We start from the raw sequence: 21,299 nt of genomic DNA on the forward strand, positions 1-21,299 counted from the left end.
GTTGCATAGCAGTGGAGCAGTGTAAGCGCGAGCACAGAGCGATCATATTGCAAACGTCGTAAACATGAGCGCAGCGTCAAGTTATTGGCATCAGCGTTACCGTAACAATATAAGAGTACAGTCAGTCATGAAAAGAGGTTACAAGTTGTGAATTGTATTTTATTTTTGGCTTTTTTTGTGTATACATTTTATTTTTCTCTAAAATGTTGGGGGTCTGATGTGGCGACACCCCTGCCATTTTAGCTAACCACGCGGGGCCCGCGGCCAACTGACACCAGTCGGTACACAACCACCTTCCTTGCCACGCGCCTATCAACGCGCCCCGACTCCCGCCTGGTTAGCCCACCTTCTGAACTTTTCTAACATACATCATGTGTGATATTAAATAATATTAACTACCTACCTTGTTCATCTCTTCCATCCCAGTACGCAACCCGAACTATAGACGTTGCCAGTAATAGGTAGTTAAAAAGGTATAGTAGATCATAAAATTCTGACACATTGGATTCTTGCGTGATCATAAATGCTCCCTACGTGATTTCATAATTATAATTTCGTAAATAATAAACCACAATTGGAATTTTAAACTGTATTCCAATCAAAGCAGGAAGGAAAACAAATATTGATTATACTCGTATTGTTACTGATTTTGTCTCATTTAGAACATGCAAACTGTAAAGGTTTTAAATAAAATTCATAATTATTACGAGATAAAATCTGTCTTTAGTCGTTTTATTCATCTACTACCGTCTCAAAACTTAGGAAACTATTACGTTTTACTTAATTATATAACAAAAATACATATCTATTTCTAATAGTTTTCACGAAAGTAAATAATTATAAACCTTATAATATTTGTAATGATAAAGACACCTGCGATTTTCTTTATGTACCTAACTAGTTTTCCCCGCCTTGAAAGCCGCCTTAGCTTACTTAATTTGAATGGATCAATGAGCATGTCGTACTCAGCCTACTTTAGACATAAAAATAGACTATACGTGACATTCTGTGGCACTCACTCTACGGCATTTTAAGCCCACATGCATTGTACATTCGGCTAGGTAATCACCTACGGCTGATTAGGGTATGTATGGAGGCTTGACCAATATCTTACGGGCCTCAAGATAATCTCACCTGCTCGCATCGCAACTTGTTGTTCAACAAACGAGGCTCTGGCGAATCACTCACCAACCCGTACTGGACCAGCGTGGTGGGCTAAAATAGTCCACTCCCCTCCTATTACGTCCAATTAAGCAAATTAAATTGAATTAAAATATTTACGACTATTTTTGTATGGAGGTTAAGTTTACGCACTAGATCCGATATCCAATACCGCATACACAAAATAATAGTAATAATAATGATTTATTCAATAATTAGCAGAACAAGATAAAAAAATACTTACAATGTTTTACAAAAATCTATGTTATAAGTTTGCCTGCACTAGGGTTACTAGAGAACTCTGTGTCGCAGGCTAAAAGAGTTAACATATATATTAAAATTAAAAATAATTATCTATGCTTAACAGTCCAAATAAATGTTATGAAAGAAATTCAAACAAAATAAAAAAGTAACAAAAATATGATTAATAATTTTATTACATAGTATGAATAAATGAAATGAATTTAAGTAGTGTTTTGAGATTGAAATAAACTCTGTCAGTACAATTTTTAACCGGGTCATAGCCGATCCGAAGTTTGCTGAATAAGATAATACATTATTCGTGCCTTTAGAACGTGAAGAAATTGCAAATTATTATGTAGATATAGTAAAAGCAAGATTGATAAAAAAAATCAAATGTAAATGTTTAGTTTAGGTATTCGTAATTGTTTTTTCAAACTATATAAATAGGTAAAACTAGCGCACTCTTGTTAAGCACCACCCACCTCCCTGCGTAGCTCAGAACAAATTCCACTCAAAAAGTGACCATACCTTAAACCAAAACGACTTATAATTCAAAGCCGAATCATTTTCGAGGTTGCACACAGACGTGCTTGTTGATTGGTTAAAATTCAGAAATAAAGCAGGGATTGGGTTGCTCCCGTGATGCAATGTCAAATGTCAGTCAAATGACGCGCAAAACACGCTTTTAAGCGTAGTAGTTAAGCGTGTTCACGGCAGGCCATTTTACAAGCTTTTATTTAGTTTCACCTGTCCCGTTGTCTGTCTGTCTGTTTGTTTGTAGGCAAATTTTGCAAGTATAATTTGACCAACTTCCAGTAGTCAGATTGACTTGACATTTGGAATACTTATGTAAATCGCGTGACAATACAATAATCTGGTAGTGACATCCTGGTAGTTAGGATCACCTCCGCAGGACGGAACTCTTCAACGGTTAATAGCATTGACTTGGAATTTGGTACGCAAATGTAGTTTGGGTGACAATGCAAGTACAGCCAACAAAAAAGTTAAATTTGATCCACTTGCCGGTTTCCGATTGAGCTGAAATTTTGCATGCATGTGTAAATCGGATGACAATGCATTATTATTATTATGACATGAAGCTGATCTGATGATGAAGCTGGAAAGTGGCCATAGGAAGTCCGTATTGAAACGACACAAACCCATCGAGTTTGGGTTCCTTTGATTTGACTTGACGAGTACTTTGGTGCTAGATGGTAACCAGGGTCTGATGATGGAGCTGGAAGGTGTCCATAGGTATCCGTTAGTTAAACGACGCAACCGCATCGAGTTTGGGCTCGTTTGATTCGTACTTTGGTCGACGTGAATGAATATGCATGCGACCCTCTCAAATACTAAAAAGTTAAAAATAAAATTAAAAGGAAAAAAAAAAGCTTTTTAAAAACAAGCTTTTATTAGAAAAAATAAATGAACTAAAAAGGAAAAATAAATTTAAGTAACATTTGTCACGTATGTATGTAGTAAGAATGCTTTAGGTTCAGGATAACCTCTTATGTGGTCACTCGTCATTATAAGAAAGCGTGTGTAGATGGTTTAAGTTCTAGAGACTGATATAAATATAGATGTACTTTCAAAATGTAAAATATATAATATAATTTTAAAAGCTTGTGGCACTATTATATTTACTTACCCAAAAATCTGACTGACTAAAGTAATCCAGATTAATTATTTTATAATTCCTATGTTTTTTTAAATCTAGATAGTAAAAGTCCTAAACATCAAGCCTGATGTATATAAGGTGGAAGTTGGAAGCGAAACGGATACATATGTCACTGTGTCAGGAACAACCAGTGTCCATTTTCAACATGGGTTCTCAGTATTGAAGCCAACTTCCATTAGTGATACTGCATCTAGACCAATGCCAGGTAAATCATCGTCGTTAATATTTCTTTCGGAATATGTCCTCTACTGGACACAGGCGCTTCTTAATAATTTCCTCGTTTGAAATTGTGATACTTGTACAATGGCTTAACTATATCGTCCATGCAGCTTGTAGATAGAGTTACCAAAGACATTTGGAAACAATTAGCATAATTTATGATTGGTGAATATAGTTTCTGAGTTAGTGGGAGGAGAGTGGTTGTAAAGCTCAAAATTGAAGGTTTTGTCACAAGATTTTTTTTCCGTGTATGATTTAGACTTTTAATTACCTGGCTTTTTTACAGAAGAGAAGTCTTACCTCTCTATAAAGTTATCCACTGAAGGTGGTAATGTAGAACTTAAAAGTGTCCAGATATTGGACATGGACAATAAAATAATTGTGGAAGAGCACGTGAGACTGGTGGATAAAAAGGAACAATTCTATATCACGGAGCCTATTGACGCACCCAATCACATGTTTAGAATTGCGGTAATGCATGTTTACTAAATACCCTCACGCCCATTTTCAATAGAGCGCCGTAAAGCCGTAGGGCATACTATTTTCATATTTGAATTCTGGCAATTATTAAGCTTAATTGATCAAATAAATATTGATGAGTATCATAAGTGTGTTAATTTCATTGGCATGGCAATATTTTTGTAGATCAAAGGATATGATACGGAAAGCAAGACATTTTTGACGAGGATCAGTCTGACGCCAATCAAACCACAGGATCCTACGGTAACAGGTAAATAATCTTACTAATCTTTTGCTTCTTTGTTTGTCATACTTTCACGCTTAAAGTAAACCGACCATACCTAATTGGGTATGACAATAGTTTGAGACTCTAGGAACTACAAAGATTAGTTTTACGCTCGAATTGTACAGCTCTAGTGTGTGTTTCATGCTACCTATGGTTACCTATTTTTTTTGTCTCGTTCTACAAAGGGAATCGCGATTTACGCATGTAAAATCTCAACACAACTGCTAAGCCAGACATGGCAATTTGTAAGAGTGATCTTAATTTAACATAAAGCAAATGTACAGTGTAGACTATTACGCGATTTAATAAAGGCATATATTTAACTGCAAATAATGGGTAAAGGTTATAGGAGTGGAAATATTGCTGTCATTTACGACTGTTAATAAATAACTCTCAATCAACGCTCCGCTTAATTTATGTAGTTGTCAATGTTATGATGGTATACAGTTATCTTAAAACGTGCTGACGAATGAATAATGCAATACTAATAAGGAAAAGTAACTGAAGTACTATACCGCCTCTTTACAAAGTGACATCTCGGAAAAAAGTTTTTTTTATTATTTGTTAATTGAAACCGCCATATCGAATTTTATTTTCTACAAAAACGCGGCATTTTTTAAGTCAACGGGCGCGAAGTAGTGAGCAAAAGAAGCAACAGTGTCACGTTGTCTCATTCTCACTTGTGGTGGGACCTTAACATTGACAACGCGGCATGTTAGTCAAATGTTAGTCGACCCCGGGCGAGCAACGAGAGAAGAGTTCTCGGTTTGCGCAAAAACGTGACATCTCTATTTTACCACGTTTTACTTGCAAAGGTAAGTTTCTTATCCTTATTTTATTTTTTATATAAATAATAATTTAACTCATTATTCCTGCAAAACTTTATGTGTTTAGAATGAGACAAATTATTTTGTTACGTTATCGAATAAAATGTATTGGTTTTTTTTTGAGTTATCTCATGATGATACGATGTTGTTGATGAATGATTTTAGAATACTAAAAAAAATACCTGGTCATTTTTTTATGTTCCGTTTTTGTCGAAATCCCTTTTTTGCGAACATTAAATATAATTAATATGTTACGTTATATATGCTAAAATAAAATTACTAAATGAACATTTTTTAGATGGAGTCGCGACCTAGGAAGCTGATTCAATTAGCTACGGGCAATTTAAGTAACCTAAGCTTAGCAAAAGAGGCACGAGGTGCCCAAAGGAACTTCACAATGATGAAAGATGAAGATAATAAAACTGTAAAACTAACTGAACTTATAAAAGATAGATAAAAGTGCAAAGTGCAAAGTAGAATCTTATTCAGACGAAGTGTTTAAGGAAGCTATAGTTATCAGAAAAAAGCAAAAAGCATACCATCAAAGATGTGGACTAGCCGAAAGAAAGAAAGCTGATCTCATGTATTTGGTCAATAAAAACCTTATTCCCAGATACCATAAGCCATTTTACGAATCTTTGTAAGACTGATAGCTTTTTATTATAAAATTGGATTTTTTTAGAAATTTTTGACTGCACCTTTATGACTAAATAATGTTTAACTTGTGATATTATTATGTAAGTGATAATGTAATAATTTACCTAGCTAAAGTACTCATTATTAAAATGTGCCTTGAATACATTATGAGTTGTTAAAGTTTGTTATTTTTTGATAAATGCATTTACTTTTTTTTATGAGATGTTCATTTTAGAAGTTACTTAAACAACATAAACTTTTACTTGAGACTTAACTAATAATAGGCAATAGTTTCTCAATTTATCTTCTAATACCTGGTCTATGTGAAGCGGCTAATGTACAACTGTTTTAATTATTTTAAGTAAGACATAGTCGACCAAGAAAGTGCTTTACCATTTTTTATGACAGTTCCCAAATCAGAAAAAAAATAAAGTAGATTGTCATGTTGACTTGTAAGTGAAAATAGTCTGTAATGTTTTAAGCTGTGCAACTGATATTGAACCTTAGGGTGGTAAAGAAATTTCTTGGTCGACTATTATATACTAAGTACCGTAAAATACGATTGACCTCATGTTTATCCATTTATTATTTTTATAGTTTTTATAATAATACCATTGCTTGTATTACAAATTACGGTTAAGAAAACCATCTTTTTGTTAAATATTTTATTTTTGGTAGTACAAGATTTTTATTTTAACATCGTATTTTATTTAACTTATCACATCGCTTTTTAGAAAAATTAACATCTTCAACGTGATAAGCGAGTTTGTATTTTTCCATATTTTTTCATAAAAAGCGTGACAAATTTTCTGTGTTTTATTTATCGATCAAATAAGGTGATAACTATTGAACAGCGTTTTTTTTTGTGATTTTTCAGGGAGATAATTAGTTAATCCAACAAATTAATTGTAAAGCGACTGTAAAAATACCAATATTTTAAATGGAATAAAGTTTTTTAAGTTATAAATTGGCTTCCTGTAAAATTGCGGTTTTTTAGATGTCACGTTGTCATTGTAAAGAGGCGATACTTCTACGAAGTATATTTATTAATTTTGATCGTCAATTTATCGTTGTTGTACAATAAGCATGCATTTTTATGATTGGTTTAGCATCGACACCTGAAATGGTCCCTATAGTGACCATAGATGGACCAGATGAAATGGATGCTGAATATGACGAGCCATTGCAACTGAAGTGCAAAGTTAGCGGTTATCCTGCGCCAGATATTATTTGGCAATCCGATGATCTTACTGGGAAAACAACTCAAACGGTAAGCTTAATGTTACCAACAGATTTCGTAAAATTAACCCGAAATATTTTGCAGATGGTTGGATTACTTTGAATGATTTTGATATTTTTGATTCAAGACTAAATCGGTACCGGTATATTTTAAAGGTCAATCATTGTATTGAAACATTATATTGTCAATCACAAAACAATACTTATAATATTTAAGTACACCGTATTCAGTCAAACTTGCCCATCTATCAGGCAAAACAACTGATCCGGATTATTTTAATGACTATAATGACATCGAGTATACGAGTATTTATACTCTACGCGTTACGCTATTTAGAAAGCCCTGAATATATAATGCGCAAATAAGAGCAGTTAAGCGCAATAAATTCAAATTTGAAGGTGACAGAAAGAAAGAATGGGATAAAGTCCTGAACTAACTAAAAGTGAACCCGCTGATATATATAACAACTTTTGGAAAGCACTTTATCTTGTGTGCGACAAACTCTTATTTTCGTAGGTATCCAAAATAGCCACATTAGAGGATGTCATCAGAGATCATCTAATTTTTTAGAATTCAGAAGCAGTCCTACGAGTAATAGTCAAAAACGGCGTGAGTGTCGTTATCATCAATATTATTATCATCATCAGCAATGGCTGATTCAGTATCGAAACGCTAAAGCTATGAAAATACAACATGATCGCTATGATGAAGATTTTTGCGCTTTCATTGAAAATAGTCTAATAAACTATAATTTATTTTCTGTTTTAGGTTTCAACAATTGAATTACCATCCGAGTTTGTCAGTGTTTTAGACATAAATAAAGTTAATAAGAATGCAACGTACACTTGCAAAGCCATCAATAAACTAGGCATCGGTACTAAGAGTATCGTAGTCAAGACGAAAAAAAAGACTTACTTTAATGTTCTGGAATTACCCAAAGGTAATATTTACCATTAATGTATTAAGTTGGCGGTGGTGATCTCTTACCATCAGGAGACCCATTTGCTCGTTTGCCATCCAGTCAAATAAAAAAAAAAAAAAAGTTAAAAATTATAATGGTGCAGTTGTAATATCAGTACATAACTATAATGTTTTACTTAAATTCAAGTCCACGGGCGGGGAATACGTTATAATTTAACTTATAACACGTAACGTTTAACCTCAAAACGGTTTCATAAATTCTCTGTAAAATTTTACATCTGTTCCAGATATTACCATCGAATATGCCAAAGAAGGTCAAATACACTGTAAAGTAGATGCTTTCCCTCCGGCATCTATAGCATGGTTAAAAAATTACCAACCTTTAACTACTGATGGGAATATAGAATTATCGGCTGATAATTCAACTCTTTATATTCGTTCCATGGCACCATATATAGCGGACAAATACATTTGTGAAGCTAGAAACCCTTTAAAAAGAAATTACACCGTCTTTGAAGTATCCATTAGTGGAGTTGGTAAGTGCCTACACTGGTGATTGGTGTCAATGCACCGCGCTCGCATTCACGTTTTGACGACCGGATGGCTAAGTGGTTAGAGAACCTGACTACGAAGTTTGAGGTCCTGGATTCGATTCCCGGCCGGGGCAGATACACAACTATATATATATATATTCTATATATATATATATTCTATATACAATAAAATACAAAGACTCTTTATTATACACCAGACATAGTAAGCGATACAGAAAACAGATACACAGAGAAAAAATTACAAGGTGAGCAATAGGCGGCCTTATCGCTTAAGAGCGATCTCTTCCAGGCAACCTTTTTTACAGAAAGAAGGAAGGACTAGTTTACAACAGGTGGTGCATCAAAAGTAGATCAGAAAATTTAAACATAACGGAAATACATCTACGAATACATACATAACTATATCGTACATATTATATACGTCCAAGTAAATATAGGCAGTGAGATAAACAGCAACAAATAAATAAATAAATTATCATAAAGCTAATAATTACAAGATGACAGATAGATTTAAATAGTGACAAAGATACAAATGAATAATACGAACGTTTGTTCCGGGTCTTGGATGTTTAATATGAATTACACGGAGCGAAAAAATATTGTTCGAATTAAAAACTTAATTTTTAGTAAGCGTAAATATTTTTTTTTATTATTTTCTATAAATTACAAAACAGTGTAATTGTAATAACATTTAATTAATTTCATAATATAATGTCAACAAAACTTTATAATTCTTTTCTGATATATAATATCATTTACTTCAAATGACAGAGGTTTATAAATCCTATACAACTTTCTTTGCATAATTATAAGTTGCGCACTAAATATCAAAACGTAAGATTACCTAAGATTACAAAGAAGTTTTATTTAAGTGGGAAATTAAAATTGTTTACTTATAATATTTCATAGTCATTTATTATTTCTATAATTTGTGAACTTGTAATTACAAATCCTTATTCTTATTCTAATGAGTTTTTGTTATTCCGTAAAATAGTAAAACACCATTTGTTATTACAGTGAAATCTATTAGTGTTCACATACCTTGATAAAAAATAATAAAGTTTACTAATAACAAGATGCGTGCCTAACTTCGCGGCTGTCACCGTGTGGCCAGTAGACATGGGTAATCTCAACTCCGCGAAGTGATCTGACTCACTAGATCCAGCTCCGGTGTCGGTACCGAATCCGCTTATTGAATCCGACTCCTTTATTGACTCCGGTTCTTTCGAGCGATTATTAATTTATCTATGGCCGATCCGCCCCGGCTCGGTTCGGTCGGTCGGTGTCGGTACGGTACTGCGGTGCCCCACCCGCTGACTGAACTGAAGTACAGATTCGTGAAAGAGAGAAAGATTCGTTCGTTAGTCCAAGTCCGAGTACCGAACCGAACCGACCAACCAAACATAGATAATACTTAAGATCCAAGTCCAAGATCCGATCCGCAGGGCTACTACGAACCGAACCGAACCGGCCAACCAAACATAGATAATAAGATCCAAGTCCAAGATCCGATCCGCAGGGCTACTACGAAACTCCAAAATCGAAGTTCGTGTCGTGCGGTCTCTCTGACACTTATACTATTTAATACGAGAGCGAGAGGGACGGTACGATACGAACTTCGAGTTTCGTAGTAGCCCTGCCGATCCGATCCGAGCCGAGCGAGAGCGAAAGCAGACGGACGGAGCGAGTCAGTGTGAGTGAGCGTGACGGCGATCACGAGCGAGGCGAGCCGCTCGATCCAGTCGGAGTTAGTAACTCCGGAGTCAATAAGATTTGAAAGGAGTCATTAAGGGATTCGGATCCGCTTGAGGATCTGACTCTTTTGAATCTTCAGATCCGGATTTACCCACCTCTAGTGGCCAGTGGCCCGGCCCTCTTCGCTTTCGCGCCCAGTTTTTTGGCATACGCGAAGCGTGACAGACGTAATGAGGGCTATCGTTTTTTGTCTCACTAGATGGCGCACTGTTGCGTGAGGTTTTTAAGTATGGCTTTTAAAGTCTGTTATTACGGGCGTGAAACAAAGTTTAGATTAAAATCATATTTAATACACCTTAAAACCGTACCATAAAAATATCGAGCATGCCACAGTGTTGCATAGTCCCCATTTTGTTCGGCAAAAAGGGAGCACAAAGGTTTCCGAAAGACAAAACTGTCTCAAAACACAGACATTCATTGCCCCGGAACGCATATTTGCCATAATTAATTTCAGATATTACAAAATATTCACAAAATTATTCTAATTAAAAAAATACCCGCGTAGCTCACTCAAAAACTATGAGATTTGACATTTCGGAGACCTCACGCTACACTAGCGCCTCTAGTGGCGAATTCATTCGCGATAGCCCTCATTAGTCGATCGATCTATGGTGAAAAAAAAATTACCACTTTCTTTCTTGAAAAGTTGATTTGACTTCCACATTGTCAACGTAATTGACAGAGTTCCTATTGTGATCGATATAATACCTGTCAAATGATAGACAACTAGTCCCCTTTTCCCTGTACAAGATGATATATGTAATATCCAGTGTTTTGCGTTTTATCAACTACAAAGTGCGTCAGTAGGCTGTGATATAATTTCCAGTGTTTTGTTTAATATCAACTATAAAAGTGCGTCCACATCAGGGGCCCCTAGCACGGTACCGTTTATCGCCGACATAAAGCATTCGTCCCTTTCGAACTCGCAGACTAGCTAGAAAGGGACGAATGCTTTATGTCGGCGATAAATAAACGGTACCGTGCTAGGGCCCCTGATGTGGACGCACTTTTATAGTTGATATTAAATAAAACACTGGAAATTATATCACAGCCTACTGAATTTTAGAAATAGATTTGTAATTTCTAGTAACAATATTATTAATACCTATAAAAAAGTTTAATTGTTTTTAGTAAACAATAATGTTTTTACATTTACATTACATTTCAAATTTACCACGAGCTTTGCGGTGAAGGAAAAACATCGTGAGGAAACCTGCACAAACCTGCGAAGCAATTCAATGGTGCGTGTGAAGTTCCCAATCCGCATTGGGCCCGCGTGGGAACTATGGCCCAAGCCCTCTTGTTCTGAGAGGAGGCCTGTGCCCAGCAGTGGGACGTATATAGGCTGGGATGATGATGATGATGAATGTTTTTACAAGACATTGTAAGTAGTAAACCCTAAAAAACAACGGACTAGGAATAAACAGAAAATATCTTGTTTTTAGTAAACATTATTGTTATTCCAATAAAACATTGTGTTTAACGGTTAATAAAAACCATTAGTAAAACTCGTTTGTAACCGTCAGTGTTATTTACTTGTCCTGGGAAAAACTAAAATTTTAGTGATTATTACTTTTTTTTACTTGTAGGCAGTTAGTGCTTGTAGGTATTGAAGTTTTTCTCCGTGTAGGTATGTATTTATCTATCGGGTCTTGGATGTTTAATATGTATTTAACTATGTATTTATCTATATAAGTATGTTTATCCGTTGCCTAGTGTCCATAGTACAAGCTTTGCTTAGTTCGGGACTAGGTCAATTGGTGTCAAGTGTTCCATGATAATTATTTATTTATTTATATGTACTTCTACAGTAACCAACATTAATATCTGCCACAGCGTAGCGTGGAAAAATATCTGACTTGTCCTACCGGCTCTAGAAATAGAGTCGTACCAGATATTTATGCACACTTTGCTGTGTCATATGTTGGTGCTGGTTACTGTACTAACATTCATCGGTTTCCAAAATGACTTCATTTTTTTTTGCCTGAGTGGGCTCCAAGTATGAGCTTTTATCTTATTAGATCATTTTTTTTCTCCAGAACCACCAGAGATAAACAAAACCATATACTATGTTACTGCCATGAAATACACAAATGTGGATATTCACTGCGAGTAAGTAATTATTACTCCATTACAATCCTTTTAATATCAATACAATAATTTATTAAATGCAAATGCAATGCTTGAACAGCTTGCCAGCTTTAAAATTCATGCTGTACAGTCAAGGGCAAAGGTATCGACACGGCCAATTTGCAAAAATATGTGTAACTACACGGCCTTAATGTTAAGAGCATAAAGTCGTTGTACATGGACACAGTTAAATGTTTGTTACATTTAATTCCATTACATCTGCAGTACTAATTGTACTATATTAATACTAGCGTAAATCATTAGTACAGCAGTTGGATTGAAATTCCGGGATTTTATTAAATTCTCGTGGGAATTACCTAAAATTACATCGTGGCTTTCATGGATGTTAAATTACCCATGCCAAATTTCATGACTCTAAACCCAGCGGTTGTTATTTCGAGATTTTATCTCTATCCCGTGGAAATATCGGGATAAAAAGTAGCCTATGTGTTATTCCAGATGTCCAACTATCTGCATACCAAATTTCATGAGTAGGCTCAGTGGTTGTTATTTAGAGATTATATCCCTATCCCGTGGGAACATCGGGATAAAAAGTATCCTATGTTTTAATCCAGGTTATAAAATAACTTTTCGCCAAATTTCATACAAATCCGTGCAGTCGTTTAGGCGTAAAGAAGTAACAAACATACTCACTCACTCAAACTGAACAATCTACATTTCTAGAAAAGTTAAAAAAAAATTTTAGCTCTATCGTTAACCTATTAGCCTTTTTTAAGTGGTCAAGAAAATCATATCATCTATATACTTAACCTTTATTTTTCAGCGTGATCAAAGGCAAACCAAAACCGACGATCACTTGGCTATATAACTACCAATACTCGTCATCGTTTACTGATCTACAGTACACGTCGGATACCATTCATATTGATTACTTGAGTGGAGACGACAATGCAATTTACAGGTGTATGGCGGAAAACGTTGTTGGAAAAGACTATCACGATATTGAGTTGGTCGTAGAATGTAAGTCTTAACCTTATTCTACAAAGAAAAACAGAGGGGCTACTACGAAACTCGCAAATCGAAGTTCGTATCGCACCGTCCCTTTCACTCGCGTATTAAATGACATAAGCGTCAGCGGGACGGCAACATACGAAGTTCGAGTTTTGCACTTCGTAGTATAAGGCCTGGTCTAGATAATCATAGATTTTTTGTTGTAGACTTGTCGGATTAGTTGTAGTAGATTTATAATATTTTTAATTTCTGCAATTTTGTCTTTATTAACGATTCCGAACTCAATCATGTACACACTCAGTAGCTGCTGGCAACGCTGTCATCGAAATGTTTAAGAATCTACTCGTACCACAATTCTGAAACATATTACATATTTTTTAATTCCTCTATGCTTCTTCTGTATTTCAACAACCTTGCCGATGAAGTTTTTTACAGACTTCATGGGAAGAAGGAGCGTATTCTCGAGTCGGCCATATTTTGTTACCGCAATTTACAAACCGATTTAAAGAAGTATTTCAAGCATTATTGTCTAAAATATGTACAATTAATAATATTATTATTATTTAGCACCCATTATTCCGCGCTGTTATATTTTGTGTTAAAAATAAAACCGATGATTAGTTTGCTTGTTGAATATTAAATTAATTACTTTTGGTTTTGTTAAAGAGCATATTCTCGTAGTTTTCTTCAGTATTCTTCTTTTTATTATTATTTTCAATATTTTCTACCTAGATGCCATTTATTACCCGACTGCGAAGAAGGAGGGTTATGTGTTTGTCCCGTGTGTATGTACGAGTATGTATGTATGGCTATTCCTATATTCCTATTTCCTCTCATAAGTACACAACGGCTAAACCGATTTTGATAAATGATACGTCATTAGATTTGTCTTAATGATGCGAGTGACACCAAGTACTTGAAATTCTTAAAAAATTAAAATGGTGGATTTTCAGCGCCACAGTCGGGACCCATTCAAATCGCGACCAGCTCAAAAATTCTTAGTACCTAATGGGTCCCGAGTCCCGACTGTTGAAGTTTAAGTTAACTACTTAACAGAGTTATAGACCACTACGTCCACGTCTTGTTTCTTCTTTTTAGTATTTTTTATAAGTACATATAAACTTTCAGATCCACCGGAAGTCACGAAGAGTACTAGTCCTCGCATTGTCAAGAATGAAGGAGAAACGGTGACGTTGATGTGCCCGGTTGACGGATCTCCCACTCCCGATGTTGTTTGGAAACTCAACGGCAACAAACTATTGGGTGCGACCCATAGGATCTTCGGCGATGGCAGTATCAGGTGTGTCAATTATTTCGAAAGTTTGATAATACACTGTCGAACAAAATTAAAGGATCATTCAGCATGGAAAGTGACCCGGTACTTATGCTCACCGGTATTGTTCATTACCATTTTATTTTTATTCTTCACCCGTCCTTGCCTAATTGGTTGATTAACTGACAGTAAATGATTCTCGTATAATTAGTAACCTTCTGTATTGTTTCGCAGATTTAAAGCCACCTTAAATAGTAACGGAAACTATGAGTGTGAAGCCAGTAATGACCACGGAGTCGTCCGCATTAACACGAAAGTAGACGTTATTAGTAAGTAGTCGAAACCTAAGCTGTAATATCTTTTTTTTAGGGTTCCGGAGCCAAAATGGCAAAAACGGAACCCTTATATATTATATTGTTACGCGTTCAGTTACGTGGGTGCACACTCACCGGGGTTCAGCTGAAAACCAGCGCTGCAGCCCTGGTTACAGGGTTACGGCACATGCTGAGCTGAGTCCTTTTGGCATACACTACAGCACAATGTCTCTAATTTTTATCTCTTCTCCTATTTATGTTTTTACTGTGTTTTTGTTGTGATGTAGTGTGTTTTTGCTGTCAGTAAATGTTGTGAGTTTGAGTGAGTTTGAAATTGTTTTTTTTTTAACTCTCATCAACGTGGGGCACATAGTCCGACAGCTCGTTTGAAAAGATAGTCAGGATTCTCAAATATTTTTTGATTAAGTGAAGATTTCCGGAAATAATCGCTCCCAAAGTAGCAAAAATTGTGTCCCCCCCCCCTCTATCTTGTTTGTCCATAAAATATCCAAAAAATATGGAAAGGTAACGCTTAATAAATACTTTCAACGAAAATTGGTTTTATGATGATCGAATATACCGTTTTTGAGTTATTGCCGAAAAACTGCGTTTCTCAAGAAAAGGACGTAAGTGCCGTGAAGATACGCTCTTTTTCTGGTAATAAATTTTAAGACTGTAGTAAAGTGTTTTAATTGTGTTATAACGCAAATAATATTACTTGTTTATTTTCGTAATGGCTACGGAACCCTATCTTGGGCGTGTAAGACACGCTTTTGGCCGGTTTTTTTTTGGGGTTGAGTCTCCTTAAGGGCCTAGACACTAGGTCCTTGCTTTTGTTTACTTGTTACAGTAATATATTTAATAGTACATAGTGTATTAAGGGATATAAATAAGAAGTCTATTAGAAGTCCGATGCCGGAGATATTCCAGATTTATTATCAAACACCAAGCATAACAGAGAATTGTAACAGATGTTTGTTTTTCTTCAGTTCCTGTGAATATTGAGCCTCCAGAACGGGGAACAATAGAAAAAATGGTAGGTCAGGACGCGCTGCTTCCGTGCCGAGCCGATGGATTTCCCCCGCCAGTGCTGTCATGGGTCTATCATAGCAAGGATCCCAGAATAGCACCCAAGACATTTAGGTAAGTTCTAGAAACAAAGGACTCGCGCTCAAATAGATCATGCGCATAATTTTTGCTACACGTTTCTTCTGATCTTTAATATGGTAACTATTACAACACCTCTGGCTAATCTATTACGGTAACAAAACGTGTAATAAACGAGTGCGGGTAGTTCAAGATATGGGTGCCGGTACTAATAATAATCAAGTATTTAAGCCGCACAGATGTGGTGAATAATGTTTTTCCAGGTGTACCTACTGCCTTTTCGGCGAAATATGTTTCGTCAAATTTCACTTAGCAACCAAATTTTCGCCAAAGTTTCATTTGGCAAACTAATCATTGGCATAACTTTACTTCGCATTTTTCTTATTTCGCAACATTTTTATATTGCAAAATTTTACTTCATCACATTTTTATGTGGCAAATAATTATGTCGCAAATGATTGGCTTAGGCAAATAACAAATTGTGAAATAACATTTGGCCAATTTGATTTGTGCGAGCGAGCGAAGCGACTTGGATAATTTAGGTTCAGAAGGCTTAGGCTGTTAGCGTAACTTGTTAGCGTGATCAGTCCGGGGTGCTGTAATAGATGCGAGTGAAAATCCCGAAAATTTAAAACACTTGAAAATAATGTTTTTTGGTAAAAATACCTTTTAAAGCCCCTGCAGACAGGAGGCTTTCTATCGGCCGATAGTTTAGTTGGGCTTCTTAATCAGTATAAAGATGTATACGTATGCAAGTGCGCACACTATTTCGGCCGATACCGAATCGCTATACCTACCTAGTGTGCACACTTGCATACATCTTTATACTGATTAAGAGCCCAACTAAACTATCGGCCGATAGAAAGTCTCCCGTCTGCGTTGGCTCTTAAGTTTACTGTTTTTTTTTCGAGATAAAAAGTATCCTGTAGGTATGTTTGTTATTCCATTTCTAATCTAATAAGTAAGGCAAGTGCCTAAGGAGGCGAAGCCACAGCCGTCAGCTGGTGTTTAACATGTGCCGGTTTATTTTCAGCCCAAGTGCCAGACCGGAGATTTTGGCATTGCCAAGAATTCAGCTGGAGCAGGATGGATACTACACGTGTGTAGCAAAGAACGCAGGAGGCTCCAAAAATATAACCTACGAAGTCATAGTATTTGGTATATTATATAATATTTTAAATACAAATGTGCTCAAAATACTGCTGGTAGAGAGATAATCGTGCTTTGGAACTCACTTGAGGTTAAAATTTCAATAATTTTGATGACTGATCAAAAAGTTATTTCACGAAACGTCGTACACAACTGTTACCTACACCCTACACCAGTGTATCACATAACCAGGCCAGGTTTTTTTCATTGCACGTACTCGCATCGTCATCCAATATGTATTCCAGTTTTTAGAAACGCTTAATTTACAAAGGTACCTACATATATTATAAAGAACAGGTCACTTTTAACATAATTTTGAATGGAGAAATTGGAGAAGTGACCCGTTATTTTGGCTCCCATCAATATGTACAACGTCCCACTCTCCCACTCTCTACTACCTGGACAAAGATGAATATAACGTGTTGATTAGGTTATGGTTGATTTGGTTGATGGCACTGTAGAAACAATGCTTTCATTCTAGCATGATTAGATTAAATTAGATTAGATTTGTTTATTATCTAATGAAAAAATACATTATAAATACACATGTCAGGTAAATATAAGAAATTCACAAAAGGATCATCAAATTGTATGTAAAATAATAATAATAACAATAGGTATATGATAGTGGTAAATTACAATACATTGTCAGCCAAAATAAAATTAGAATTAAATTTAAAAATAATAATAATAATAATCAAGGGAATTATGCGGGTGGCATGGTGCGAGTGATACTTGATGCACCGTTTCGTTTTACTCCGAAAAAGTTGCTGCGGTCTAAACATATGGAAGTATATTTCAGTTGTAACCTGGATAGGGCTGGCGTAAAATATTTAAATATATAAATAACTATGTTATACGAAACAAATTTAACCTATCAAATTTTTATAATCAATTAATAAAATTCAAAGCAGAATTAAGTGTTCTTGTACAGCCGCCTTCATTTCTTCATCACTGCCAAATCTCTTTCCCCTTAAATCTTTCTTCAAATTTCTGAATAGAAAGTAATCGCAAGGGGCCAGATCTGGACTGTAGGATGGATGATCAATTTCCTCGAAGCCAGTTTCCTTCAGAGCAAGCTTCGCAACACGAGCGTTGTCTTGCCCTTGCTCAGTTTGCGGCTGCGGAGCGGGTGCTGTTGGCGTAGGCCATGCCTGAGAGCGCGCGTTGAAACAAAAGACGGTCCCATTGCCGGCCAGCGGCCTGCAGAGTTGTATGAAATCTCTTTGCAGGCCGCTAGAGTGACCGCCTGCAGCGCGATACTTCTCGGCCTATAATTTGTAACACAACGTCAATATTTCATGTCATGTTTGAGAAAAATAAACTTATGTTTCTGTTTGCAGCACCGCCATTTATAAAGTTTACCACGAAACAATTCCGGGCTGTCTCAGATGATATGATGCTCCGGATACCATGCTATGCATCAGGGAACCCAAAACCTACAATCACTTGGACAGAGAACGGATTAGATATCGCTACAGGTGAACGTTATTATCATCACCATTATCACCATCAATACCAGCCTCAGTTGCTTCGGTTGAATAGTGATTGTTTTTAAATAGGTTATAGGTTATGTTATTGCACGTGATATTTGGCCTCAAGAATCATTTTCCCAGTTAAACCAAGCTGGAAGGATGATCGTCCCTAAAAATCCCCGCAATATAAATTAATTTAAAGATATGAGGTATAAGATAAGATGTGAATTATTAACTAAGTTATTAAACTTACAGGTAGCGAATGGTACGATATGGCAGAAGACGGCAGTTTGATAATCAAGAATGTAGATGCTAGATCAGCGGGGAGCTACGTGTGCTGGGCCCGCAATAGATTTGGAGCGGATAAGGAGGCTTTTGATGTTATAGTTGAATGTACGTAACATAGTATAGCAGTAGGTTGTACATAAATTTGGAGCGGACAACGAGGCTTTTGATATTATAGTTGAATGTACGTAACGCAGTATAGCAGTAGTACATAACTTTGGAGCGGACAACGAGGCTTTTGATGTTATAGTTAAATTAACGTAACACAGTATAGCAGTAGTACATACATTTGGAGCGGACAACGAGGCTTTTGATGTTATACTTAGTTGAATGTACGTAACACAGTATAGCAGTAGTACATAAATTCAAAGAAGTAGTAAACTCCGGGAAGTTGGGGCCGTGCAGATGGGTTTTTCAGCCGTTGAAAGTCCGGCACTATCTGGGCCGGCTGGATTTGGGTTTTTTTCACGACTGCACCGCAAAAACTTGGCATCGCTTGGCAAAAACTGCCTCTCCGATCATGTGGTTTTTGCAGACCACAATAAAAAAAATGTTGTTGATGGAAATACAGGGCATCAGCGTATCTCTTAAATCGCCACAAAAAATCATCATCCTGAAAAACGAATTGACTTAGATAATTTCGCGGAAAGCGTCATACAGCAAAAAAGTTCATGGTGTTACACTGTCATAAAGTAACAACAGTTTTAACCGTCTTTATAAAGAACCGTCCTTCTCTTGATAAAGAAGTGTAGCATGATATTTATTTATTAATTATTTATAATTATTCAGTCGCGGCCGCGCACTTGAAACGGCTACACGGTCTACAGAGGCTATATGTCACAAAACGTTCGATGCTCATGAGATTATAATCCAGAGACAAATTTACAGACAAAGGAGGTTGTGTCTTTAAATTAAACTCTTATTTTGTGCTCTTACTTCTAGGTCTCATACCTAAATAGTTACTACTTATCTTTAGACATATCTTAGGCTATCTACGTTTGTAATCACGCGCTGACATGAAGTGCTACCTCGCCCCGGCGTCTAATTTCTAGGGATGGTCGTGCACGAAGTTGTTGGGCTGTAAGTAAAACTTCTATAAAATTTTATTTTCCAGCACATGCTGCGGCAAGGTTTGTTACCCGTACCTTCCTAGAAGAAGGAAAACCAGCTGTCGTTCCGTGCAGTGTGCCGCATCAGAGAACTGACCGCGTGCGGTGGTTTAAGGTAACTTGGATTAAATCAAATCATTTGTTGCATAATATGTTGTTGAACTAGTTTACTATCATTTATTTTGGCAAACAACGTTTAACAAATGATCATTTCATAAACAACGTTTTGCAAACTATTCTTTTCATAACCACTTCATATCACAAAAATGATCATATGATAAATATACTTTTAGCAAATTTGTCACTTTACAGACACATCATAATATGATATATCATCATTTAAAAAATGTCCATCACCCAAACAACTCATTTTTCAAACTAGTTATTTTACAAAACATCAATCAATTTATTTTTACACGCTTTTCCATCAGCCAACACTGGTACTTTTCTAGAGCCCGACACACTCTCAGAATTTCAGTCTGCCTGCGACTGGGAGTAGCAGTTTGCGCACCGCATAAATGCCTCTGCGGCATTCAGGTCAACGCGTTGGGACACCACGGTCTTTCGTGCCAGAAGAGTGCAGGCCACTTCTCGAGACACTCTGCGCTCAATGAGATTATCCGTCGCTCTCTTGCCACCGTCAAGGTGCCAGCGTTACTGGAGCCATCGGGCAAATTATGGAGGGGGCAGCAGCGGAGGAGATGAATTATAATTGCGGATTTAATAATAATAAAATTTAATGATAAAAGAATACAAGTTTTACTTAAACTATCACGAATGGTTTCGTGTTGTCCTATAGGACCCGATGTTAGGTGTCGAAAGGCCGCGAGTCACTGTGCACACTGGTTTTGTAATTAGTTCGAAACTGATTGCCTAATTCACTGTGTCGGCGACGTAGCGTGGTGACGTAGTGTCGTGACGTTGCGCCGTGACGTTGAGTTGTCGTACGAGGTGCTGACGCGATGACGTAGCGCTGTGTAGGGCCCGTGCCTAACACCTCCCCTCTAAGTCGAGCTACTATTTGCTAGGTTTAGTGCAAATGTAGCGGCTTTCTTCAGCTCTATATTATCTTGCTTGATATCGACTTTCGCTCTGGCTCGATGTTTTCGATATAGTATGAAGGCTGTTACACCTGCTCCGAATAGTATGATAAGGTACAATGGTAATGTAGTGTGGTAGAGGGTTGAAGATTGGATCGCATTTGTCTCGATCGGCTTTTCCATAGATATTTGTTGCTCGATAGCTTCAAGATTGCTCAAATTGATAGAGTTCATTCTCAACATGGGGCTAGATTGCTGGCTTCTGGTTTCTGGTTGTATTGACATTATTTTCAGTGGTTGGCCTCGGAGTTTGTTATTAATGTTTACTATAGTAAACTGTGAAGACTTGAGAGAGCAGTGTTGCGGGATAGTTGCGACGTAACTTCCGTTCAAAATGATATGTTGCTCCTGCTGGCAGTTGATTTGTACTTTAGTAGGATTTGGAAATGTTATGGCATAATGTTGA

The 21,299-nt window shown here is 36.4% G+C and overlaps 2 protein-coding genes across 3 annotated transcripts in view; one reads left to right on the forward strand and one right to left on the reverse strand.

The window, feature by feature from the left end:
* Window positions 1–21,299, reverse strand: part of LOC141435601 (hemicentin-1-like) — an 85,647-nt gene that overhangs the window by 39,504 nt on the left and 24,844 nt on the right. Inside the window, exon 1 of one of the 2 annotated variants that reach the window (XM_074098330.1) lies at window positions 1,135–1,200. The exons of the other annotated variant lie outside the window; for it this stretch is intronic. Coding sequence (XP_073954431.1) covers window positions 1,135–1,144 — 10 coding nt within the window. The 5' untranslated portion in view covers window positions 1,145–1,200. Of the gene's footprint in view, window positions 1–1,134; window positions 1,201–21,299 lie in introns of those variants that run through there. 2 annotated transcript variants of the gene reach the window in all.
* Window positions 1–21,299, forward strand: part of LOC141435600 (hemicentin-1-like) — a 48,548-nt gene that overhangs the window by 8,592 nt on the left and 18,657 nt on the right. Inside the window, exons 6-20 of the mRNA XM_074098327.1 lie at window positions 3,122–3,287; window positions 3,588–3,772; window positions 3,947–4,031; window positions 6,619–6,779; window positions 7,518–7,689; window positions 7,958–8,206; window positions 12,019–12,091; window positions 12,894–13,090; window positions 14,210–14,381; window positions 14,589–14,683; window positions 15,658–15,811; window positions 16,809–16,933; window positions 18,268–18,405; window positions 18,655–18,792; window positions 19,799–19,908. Of these exons, the coding sequence (XP_073954428.1) occupies window positions 3,122–3,287; window positions 3,588–3,772; window positions 3,947–4,031; window positions 6,619–6,779; window positions 7,518–7,689; window positions 7,958–8,206; window positions 12,019–12,091; window positions 12,894–13,090; window positions 14,210–14,381; window positions 14,589–14,683; window positions 15,658–15,811; window positions 16,809–16,933; window positions 18,268–18,405; window positions 18,655–18,792; window positions 19,799–19,908 (2,220 nt within the window). The remainder of the gene's footprint in view (window positions 1–3,121; window positions 3,288–3,587; window positions 3,773–3,946; window positions 4,032–6,618; window positions 6,780–7,517; window positions 7,690–7,957; window positions 8,207–12,018; window positions 12,092–12,893; window positions 13,091–14,209; window positions 14,382–14,588; window positions 14,684–15,657; window positions 15,812–16,808; window positions 16,934–18,267; window positions 18,406–18,654; window positions 18,793–19,798; window positions 19,909–21,299) is intronic.

Source organism: Choristoneura fumiferana, chromosome 15 (assembly GCF_025370935.1).
Source record: "Choristoneura fumiferana chromosome 15, NRCan_CFum_1, whole genome shotgun sequence".
Classification (NCBI taxonomy): Eukaryota; Metazoa; Arthropoda; class Insecta; order Lepidoptera; family Tortricidae; genus Choristoneura; species Choristoneura fumiferana.